At 37.9% G+C, this 10,932-nt stretch overlaps 1 protein-coding gene across 1 annotated transcript; it reads left to right on the plus strand.

Moving 5' to 3' along the window:
- The first annotated feature begins 9,516 nt into the window (after positions 1 to 9,516).
- LOC119525145 (60S ribosomal protein L27) lies at positions 9,517 to 9,990 on the plus strand. Its single transcript, XM_037823754.1, has one exon. The coding sequence runs from the start codon at positions 9,546 to 9,548 to the stop codon at positions 9,954 to 9,956; it is 411 nt and encodes a 136-aa protein (XP_037679682.1). The 5' UTR covers positions 9,517 to 9,545; the 3' UTR covers positions 9,957 to 9,990.
- Positions 9,991 to 10,932: the final 942 nt, after the last annotated feature.

Genomic DNA, 10,932 nt, shown 5'->3' on the forward strand with positions numbered 1-10,932 from the left:
TACAAAGTGACTACTCAGCAGCAACCATGGTGGTGAGAAGGCAGTGTGGCATGACATATTTAAAATTCTGAAAAAGAAAAGTTGCCAATCAAGAATTCTTTATCCAGGAAAGCTCCCCTTCAAATTTGAGAGAGAGCTTAAATTTTTCACAAACAAATACTGAGAGAATTTGCTAATAAGATACCTGCCCTACTTGAGATATTAAAGGGAGCCCTACTGAGAGAGAAGCAAAGGAGAGAGGGATATGGAGAAAGGTTCAGTACTAAAGAGATTCAGTAAGGGTATATTTCAGGACATTAAAAGAGAGGGGGAAAAATATATCTGACAAACATTATACAAAGGACAGGATGGCTGATTCAAGAAATGCCTTCACAGTAATAGCATTGAATGTAAATGGATTAAACTCCCCAATCAAAAGATATAGATTGGCTGAATGGATCAAAAGTATGAACCATCAAAATGTTGCATACAAGAGACTCATCTTAGACCCAGGAACACAAAGAAATTGAAAGTGAAAGGATGGAATAAAATATTTCATGCAAGCTACAGCCGAAAGAAAGGAATAGCAATATTATTAATCTCAGATAAAATAGACTTAAATGCAAGGAGGTTGTGAGAGGCAAAGAAGGCCACTACATACTAATAAAAGGGGCAATTCAACAAGAAGAAATAACAATCATAAATGTTTATGCACCCAATCAAGGTGCCACAAAACACATGAGACAAACACTGGCAAAACTAAAGGAAGCAATTGATGTTTCCACAAGAATTGTGGGAGACTTCAACACATCACTCTCTCTTATAGATAGATCAACCAGACAGAAGACCAATAAAGAAACTGAAAACCTAAACAATCTGGTAAATGAATTTGAATTAACACACATATATAGAACAATACTTCCCAAATCACCAGGATACACATTCTTCTCTAGTGCTCTTGGAACTTTCTCCAGAATATATCATATGCTGGGACATAAAACAAGCCTCAATAAATTAAAAAAAAATGAAATTATTCAAAGCATATTCTCCAATCACAATGGAATACAATTAGAAGTCAATAACCATCAGAGACTTAGAAAATTGAAAAATATTGGGAGGTTACACAACACATTCTTAAACAATCAGTAGGTTAAAGAAGAAATGGCAAGAAAAATTGCTAAATATATAGAGACAAATAAAAATGAGAACACAACATATCAAAACCTATGAGATGCAGCAAAAGTGGTACTGAAGGGAAAATTTATAGTTCCAAATGCATACATTAAAAAGGAACAGAGTGGAGTAGGTAGAAAGGCAGGAACTCCATGGACCAGACACTGGAGAGCAATTTGACTTTGGGCATACTTCATACAACACTCACAAACATGTGGGACAGCTGAGATCAGCAAAATCTGTAAGTTCTCACAGCCAGGGGACCCATGTCCCTCCCCACCATGCTCAGTCTGGTGGGAGGAGGGGCCATCTGTGCTGGGAATGAGGAGGGAGAACTGCAGCTGTGGCTCTTATTGAAAATTCAGATTGCTGATCAAAACTCCAAATATAGATAGACTGAGACCAGACACCAGAGAATCCGGGAGCAGTCAGCCTGGTGGAAAGGAGATAGGGTTAATAAAAACAGCAAAACAAAACAAAACAAAACAAAACAAAAAAACAGAGACTTTTTGGAGTTCTGGTGAACACAGAACTGAGGAGGGCAGGGTTCAAACAGTCAGGCTCATATGCAAATCCAGAGGGCAAGTTTCCTTGTCTGAAGGGCCAGTTTCTTTGCTTTCTTGATTGTTCCTTAATGGCCCTAATCTTGTCTTTTACCATTTCAATAGCCCATTAGATCTGCAAGGAGCCCCTCCCCCCCAGTTTAATCTTTTTCTCTTTTTCTAAAACAACTACTCTAAGAATCCGAAGAAATCCTCAAAGACTTGCAATTTGGGTCCAGACAAGAGCAGAGCTAATAGAGCTCTGAGACACAAAGCAATAAGTCCAGTGGCTGAGAAAATTCAATACACACCACAACTTCACAAGAAAAGGGGGGTGTCCCCTTACAGCCATCTTCCCAGTGGGCTGGGAATGCTCCTGCCAGGTGCCAGCACCACAGCCCAGAGCTGCCCGAAACAACCAGTGTGATGGGAAGTGTATCCAATAACACACACACACATATCACAATATTGGGCATGGACAATAGCCCTTCTCACACCCTCAGCTAATTGTCCCAGAGCTAGGAAGGCAGAGCTGTGTGGAAAGGGGGAAATTAACACACCCATTCAGCCATCCTTTCAGCAGACTGGGAATGCCCCAACACAGCCCTGCAGCCCAGAACCTCCCTTGGGAGATGGCGCTCACCTGTGCCATAGCACAGTTGTCTTTCAGCAGAGGACATAAGAGTGCATGACTTGGAAAAGGGACCCACTTGCAAGTCCCAGGGATCATATGTAAATACCAAGGACTTGGGGGTCAGCAGCAGAGACAAACTGTGGCAAGATGGAATTGAAGGATTAGATTATTGCAACAGCTATAAATCTCCAGGAACACCTGGGAGATTTTATTATTAAAGCCACCTCCCATCCCTAACTGCTCAGACAAATGCCCCATATGCAGGGTGGGCAACACCAACTACACAAGGTTGGTGCACCAATTGGACCCGACAAGACTCACACCACCACTCACCACAAAGACAAAGTGGGGGAGAACTGGCTTGAGGGGAATAGGTGGCTTGTGGATGCCACCTGCTGGTTAGAGAAAGTGTACTCTAGGAAGCTGTAGATCTGACAAATTAGAGATAAGGGTTTGAATCAGTCTACATTTCCTAAAAGAACCCTAGCAAGTTAAGCAAATGCCAGGAGGTGACAAACAACAGAGAATTTTAAAGCATATGAAAAAAACATGATATGGATAACCAAAGCCCAAACACCCAAATCAAAAGATCAGAGGAGGCACACTACTTGGAGCAATTAATCAAAGAACTAAAGATGAACCATGAGGGCATGGCACAGGATATAAAGAACATGAAGAAGACCCTGGAAGAGCATAAAGAAATTTCAAGACAAACAAGAAAACAGATGATCTTATGTAAATAAAAGAAACTGTTGACCAAATTGAAAAGATTCTGGATACTCATAGTGTAAGACTAGAGGAAGCTGAACAGCAAATCAGTGACTTGGAGGATGACAGAATGGAAAATGAAAGAACAAAAGAAAGAATGGGGAAATTTTTGAAAAAATCAAAATTGACCTCAGGGATATAATAGATAACATAAAACATTCAAATATAAGACTCATTGGTGTTCCAGTAGGGGAAGAGAAGGGTAAAGTTCTAGCAAGAGTATTCAAAGTAATTCTTGGGGAAAACTTTCCAAATCTTCTAAACACCATAAATACACAAATCATAAATGCCCAGTGAACTCCAAATAGAATAAATCTAAATAAAACCACTTGGAGACATATTCTTACCACACTGTCAAATATTGAAGAAAAGGAGGAAGTTCTGAAAGCAGCAAGAGAAAAGAAATTCGCCACATACAAAAGAAACAGCATAAGACTAAGTAGTGACTACTCAGCCACCATGGAGGTGAGAAGGCAGTGGCATGACGTATTTAAAATTCTGAGGGAGAAAAATTGCCAGCCAAGAATTCTTTATCCAGCAAAGCTCTCCTTCACATTTGAGGGAGAGCTTAAATTTTTCACAGACAAACAAATGCTGAGAGATTTTGCTAACAAGAGACCTGCCCTACTTGAGATACTAAAGGAAGCCCTACTGAGAGAGAAACAAAGAAAGGAGAGAGATATACGGACAAAGTACCAAAGAAATTCAGTATGGGTACATTAAAGGACATTATGAAAGAGAGGGAAAAAATATATCTGACAAACAGAAAACAAAGGATAAGGTGCCTGATTCAAGATATACCTTCACAGTGATAATGTTGACTGTAAGTGGATTAAATTCCCCAATCAAAAGATACAGATTGGCAGAATGGACCAAAAAAATGAACCATCAATATGTTGCATACAAGAGACTCATCTTAGACACAGGGACACAAAGAAATTGAAAGTGAAAGGATGGAATAAAATATTTCATGCAAGCTACAGCCGAAAGAAAGCAGGAGTAGCAATATTAATCTCAGATAAAATAGACTTTAAATGCAAGGATGTTGTGAGAGACAAAGAAGACCACTACGTACTAATAAAAGGGGCAATTCAACAAGAAATAACAATCATAAATGTTTATGCACCCAATCAAGGTGCCACAAAATACGTGAGACAAACACTGGCAAAACTGAAGGAAGCAATTGACTTTTCCACAAGAATTGTGGGAAACTTCAACACATCACTCTCTCCTATAGATAGATCAATCAGACCAAAGACCAATAAGGATATTGAAAGCCTGAGCAATCTGATAAATGAATTTGTATTAACAGACATATATAGAACATTACATCCCAAATCACCAGGATACACATTCTTCTCTAGTGCTCATGGAACTTTCTCCAGAATAGATCATATGTTGCAACATAAAACAAGCCTCAGTAAATTTTAAAAAATTGAAATTATTCAAAGCGCATTCTCTGACCACAATGGAATACAATCAGAAGTCAATAACCATCAGAGACAGAAAATTCCCAAATACCTGGAGGTTAAACAACATGCTCCTTAACAATCAGTGGGATAAAGAAGAAATAGCAAGAGAAATTCTAAATATGTAGAGACGAATGAAAATGAGAACACAACAGACCAAAACCTATGGGATGCAGTGAAAGCAGTACTGAGGGGGAATTTATAGCACTAACCGTGTACATTAAAATGGAAGAAAGAGCCAAAATCAAAGAACTAATGTATCAACTGAAGAAGCTAGAAAATGAAAAGCAAACCAGTCCTAAACCAAGTAGAAGAAAAGAAATAACAAGGATTGAAGCAGAAATAAATGACATAGAGAAAACAACAACAACAAAAAAACAATAGAAAGAATAGTACCAAAAATTGGTTCTTTGAGAAGATCAACAAGATTGAGAAGCCCCTAGCTAGACTGACAAAATCAAAAAGACAGAAGACCCATATCAACAAAATAATGAATGAGAAAAGTGATGTTACTGTGGATCCCAAAGAAATTAAAAAAAATATAAGAGGATACTATGAACAACTGTATGCCAACAAACTGGATAGTGTAGAGGAAATGGACAATTTCCTGGAAACATAGGAACAACCTGGGCTGACCACAGAAGAAAGACAGGACCTCAACCAGCCAATCATGAGCAAAGAGATCCAATCATTCATCAGAAAGCTTCCCACAAATAAATGCCCAGGGCCAGATGGCTTCACAGGGGAATTCTACCAAACTTTCCAAAAACAACTGGCACCAATCTTACTTAAACTCCCTCAAAACACTGAAGAAAATGGAACACTACCTAACTCATTTTATGAAGCTAACGTCAATCTAATACCAAAACCAGGCAAAGATGCTACAAAAAAGGAAAACTACAGGGCTATCTCCCTAACGAATATGGATGCAAAAATCTCAACAAAATACTTACAAATGGAATCCAAAGACACATAAAAAATCATACACCATGATCAAGTGGGGTTCATTCCAGGCATGCAAGGATGGTTCAACATAAGAAAATCAATCAATGTAATACAACACATTAACAAATCAAAAGAGAAAAATGAAGTGATCATCTGAATAGATGCTGAAAAAGCACTCAACAAAATCCAACATCCCTTTTTGATAAAAAACACTTCAAAAGGTAGGAAATGAAGGAAACTTCCTCAATATAATAAAGAGCATATATGAAAAACCCACAGCCAGCATAGTACTCAATGGTGAGAGAGGGAAAGCCTTCCTTCTAAGATCAGGAACAAGACAAGGATGCCCGCTGTCACCACTGTTATTCAACATTGTGCTGGAAGTGCAGGCAGGGCAATCCGGCAAGACAAAGAAATAAAAGGCATCGAAGTTGGAAAGGAAGAAGCAAAACTGTCATTGTTTGCAGATGATATGCTCTTATATCTGGAAAACCCTGAGAAATTGACAATACAGCTACTAAAGCTAATAAATTTAGCAAAGTAGTGGGATACAAGATTAATGCACATAAAGTCAGTAATGTTTCTATATGCTTGAAATGAACAAATTGAAGAAAACTCAAGAAAGGATACCATTTTCAATAGCAACTAAAAAAATCAAGTACCTAGTAATGAACTTAACCAAAGATGTTAAAAACCGATAAAAAGAAAACATAACTGTACTAAAAGAAATAGAAGGGGACCTTAAAAGATGGAAAAACATTCCATGTTCATGGATAGGAAGGCTAAATGTCTTTAAGATGGCAATTCTACCCAAGCTCATCTACAGATTCAATGCAATCTGTATCAAAATTCCAACAACCTACTGTTCAGACTTGAAAAAGCTAGTTATCAAATTTATTTGGAAAGGGAAGATGGCTTGAATTGCTAAAAACTCTAAAAAGGAAAAAGAAAGCAGGAGGACTTACACTCCTTGACTTTGAAGCCTTTTATAAATCCACTATAGTGAAAACCACATGGTACTGACACAAAGGTGGAAATATTTATTAATGGAATCAAATTGAGAATTCAGAGATAGACCCTGAGATCTAAGGTCTACTAATTTGTGATAAGCCCCCAAAACCACTGAACTGGGACATAACAGTCTTTTCAACAAATGGGGCTGGGAGAGTTGGATATTGATATCCAAAAGATTGAAAGAGTACCCCTGCCTTACACCCTACACAAAAAATTAACTTAAAATGGGTTAAAGACCTGCACACAAGAGATAGTACCATAAAAGTCCTGGATCATAATGTAGGGAAACATCTTCAAGACCTTGTATTAATCTGTCACTTCCTAGACCTTACTCCCAGAGCACAAGGAACAAAAGAAAAAATTGATAAATGGGAACCCCTCAAGCTTAGAAGTTTCTGTAACTCAAAGGAATTTGTCAAAAAGGTGAAGAGGCAGCCAACTCAATGGGAAAAAATTTTTGGAAGCCATGTATGTCATAAAAGTCTGACATCTTGTATATATAAAGAAATCCTACAACTCTACACCGATAATACAGACAGCCCAGTGATAAAATGGGCAAAAGATATGAAAAGACAGTTCTCTGAAGAGGAATAGGAATGGCCAAAAAAACACATGAAAATATGTTCAGCTTCACTAGCTATTAGAGAGATGCAAATTAAGACCACAATGAGATACCATCTACCACCGATTAGAATGGCTGCCATTAAGCAAACAGGTAACTACAAATGCTGGAGTGGATGTATGGAAATTGGAACTCTTATTCATTGTTGGTGGGACTGTATAATGGTTCAGCCACTCTGGAAGTCAGTCTGGCAGTTCCTTAGAAAACTAGTTATAGATCTACCATTCGATCCGGCGATTGCACTTCTCGGTATATACCCGGAAGATCGGAAAGCAGTGACACGAACAGACGTCTGCACACCAGTGTTCATAGCAGCATTATTCACAATTGCCAAGAGATGGAAACAACCCAAATGTCCTTCAACAGATGAATGGATAAATAAAATGTGGTATATACACACGATAGAATACTACGCGGCAGTAAGAAGGAACGATCTGGTGAAACATATGACAACATGGATGAACCTTGAAGACATAATGCTGAGCGAAATAAGCCAGGCACAAAAAGAGAAATATTATATACTACTACTAATGTGAATGTTGAAATATGTAAAATAAATGGTTTATAGTGTAGAATGTAGGAGACCTAGCAATAGATAGCAATTATTGAAGGGGGAATGATAACCTAATAAGAAGAGATAAGTTATCGTGGGTAAATTTAACCTTCTGGGAATGCCCAGGAATGACTACGGTTTGTTAATTTCTTGTCAGTGTGATAGGAACAAGGTCACAGATATGTTATCTTAGGTTATCTGTCTTATTTCTTTGCTGCGTTATAGTCTGTATATTTTCTTGGGATAGAGTAGGAACATGTTGGAAGTAATATTTTATGTTAAGTGTCTTTTTCTTATTCCCTTTTGGTTTGTTTGAAATGTTTTTTTAATTGTATTTTTAAAATATTTTTTTATATAGTTAATAGTTAATTAAAGAAGAACAATGGAAAAATATGCAGAGCCCCCTTGTGGAGCTCGGGGAAAATGCAGAGGTGTTGGGCTCCCCCACATGGATGGTTGCTGATGTACTTACAAGCTTTGAGGACTGGCGATTTGATGTGCTGAACCCTCTGTCATGGGACTTGCCTTTGGGAAGCCTGTTACCACCAAGTAGAGGCTAGGCCTGCTTATAATGGTGCCTAAGATTCTCTCCCTGAGTGCCTCTTTGTTGCTCAGGTGTGGCCCTCTCTCTCTAGCTAAGCCAACTTGGCAGGTGAAATTACCTCCTTTCCCCCTCCTTGAGATCTGACACCCAGGGGTGTAAATCTCCCTGGCAATGTGGAATATGACTCCTGAGGAGGAATCTTGACATGGTATTGTGGGATGGAGAACATCTCTTGACCAAAAGGGAGATGTGAAATGAAATGAAATGAAGTTTCAGTGGCTGAGAGATTCCAAAAGGAGCTGAGAGGTCACTCTGGTGGGTACTCTTATGCACAATATAGATAACTATTTTTAGGTTTTAATGATTGTAATAGCTAGTTTTAAATATATGAAACTGTCAAACTACAACCCAGTAGCCTTGAATCTTGCAGAAGATTGTGTAGCAATGGCAGTTAAAAGGGGTGACAGTGTGATTGTGAAAGCCATGTGGATCACACTTCCCTTTATCCTGTATATGGATTGATGAGTAGAAAAACAGGGACAAAAAAACTAAAGGAAACATAGGTGGGGGGACAATTTGGGTGTTCTGTTTTTACTCTTAATTTTTTATTCTTTCACTTTTTCTAATACAAGGAAAATGTTTAAAGAAATAGATCAGGGTGATGAATGAAAAACTATATGATGGTAATGTGATAATGGATTATATACTTGGGATTATTTTATGGTATGTGAAGAAATTTTAATTAAAAAAGTTTCTTAATGTCCCTTAGTAATCCCAAAGTCGTTGTACCAGTATACTTTCCCACCAGTAGTGTATGAGAGACGTAGTTACTCCATATCATTAAGACTTATGTTCATTCTTTTGAATTTTAGTCAATTTAACATATGCATTCTGGTACATACATGGTTTTAATTTGTATTTCCACAATGATGAATGGTATTGAGCATCTTATCATGTGCTTATTCACCATCTCTTCTTTGTTGAAATGACTGTTCATATTATCCATTTTTTTTAAATTAGGTTAGTTTTCCAGAAGAATTTTGAGAGTACTTTATGGATTTTGGTAAGAAGTCCTGTGTAAGACATATGTTTTGCAATTTTTTTTCTCTCAATCTGTGGCTTGTCTTCTTTTTTCCAAAACAAATTTTTATTTGAGAATTCAGGGGATACAAAAACAAAAATATTAAAGCATAGAAATAATTGTATGAATGCATGTGTCTCATTTGATCTGAAATCTTGAAAAAGTTACTTTAACTACTTACCTGAGGCTTTCTGCCATAGGCATCAGTGTTTGCTGTTGAAATGGGCAAGTTTATGAAACCCGGGAAGGTGGTGTTGGTGCTGGCCGGACACTACTCGGGACGTAAAGCTGTCATCGTGAAGAACATTGATGATGGCACCTCAGACCGCCCCTACAGCCATGCTTTGGTAGCTGGAGTTGACCGTTACCCCCGCAAAGTGACAGCTGCCATGGGCAAGAAGAAAATCGCTAAGAGATCAAAGATCAAGTCTTTTGTGAAAGTTTATAACTACAATCACCTCATGCCCACAAGGTACTCTGTGGATATTCCCTTGGACAAAACCGTTGTCAACAAGGATGTGTTCAGAGACCCTGCTCTTAAACGCAAGGCCCGGCGTGAGGCCAAGGTCAAATTTGAGGAGAGGTATAAGACGGGCAAAAACAAGTGGTTCTTCCAGAAGCTGCGGTTTTAGATATTTTTTGTTTCGATCATTAAAAATGCAAAAACAAAAACAAAAACAAAAAAAAAAAAAAAAAAAAACTACTTACCTGAGGTACATTTAGGATGGCACTGCTTCAAGAGAACCTCCATCCATCCCAGAAGTTACCTTCTAGTTTTGATTACAGGTTCCCCAAGTGGTCCTCTCCCACCTCAATAAAACCAACATCTTTTTTCTCCATGGTTAAAAACCTTCAGGTCTGTTTCATACCCTCACTTTCTCTTTGAGGGATGGTCCTTCTTTAACTTAATTAGAGACTAGAGATGATTACCACTAAGATTATTTGAAAGGAGTAAATCATTTCCCTGCTGATGATACCAAGATTTGTCCCCTTCTCCAAGTTCCCTATGTTTAACCATATTTACTAATTTCCATCACCACCATGCTAGATCCCCAATACTATTTTAAGTATTACAATAGTCATACATACACTAGTGATAGGCAAGATTTTCACCAAAGAGAAACAAATGTATCTTGTGTGTTTTATCATACTGGGCAATTTTTCATGGTACAAGAGCTATTTATGAAAATTACCAAGACACATCAGATCAAATAAACTTCCAGGATCTGTTTTCTAAAAGAAAAAATAAAATCAAAACATCTAAGTATCAGATTCCTTATTATCACTATGAGCTGTATCCACTGGCCCTAAGATCATGATCATCATGGCTCAAGAGCCACAAAGAGAATCAGAACAACCAAATCCTATTAGGATCAAAGCTTAGAGTCATACACAAAGCAGAGTGTAGCAGTTGGCCAGTTCAAGGATACAAATGCCAATGCTCTTTCGAGCTCTGGGATCTGCTGAGATAAGTAAACCAAAACCAGAGGACACAGACTAGCAACAAAAACTTATTCATCAGTCTACAGAGTACCCAAATTACAGGAATCTGAAGTATTTGTATTAAATGTCTTTTAATCTGAGGGATGAATATAACCCAGAAGTGTC

Source organism: Choloepus didactylus (genome assembly GCF_015220235.1).
Source record: "Choloepus didactylus isolate mChoDid1 chromosome 24 unlocalized genomic scaffold, mChoDid1.pri SUPER_24_unloc1, whole genome shotgun sequence".
In the NCBI taxonomy this organism is placed as follows: domain Eukaryota; kingdom Metazoa; phylum Chordata; class Mammalia; order Pilosa; family Megalonychidae; genus Choloepus; species Choloepus didactylus.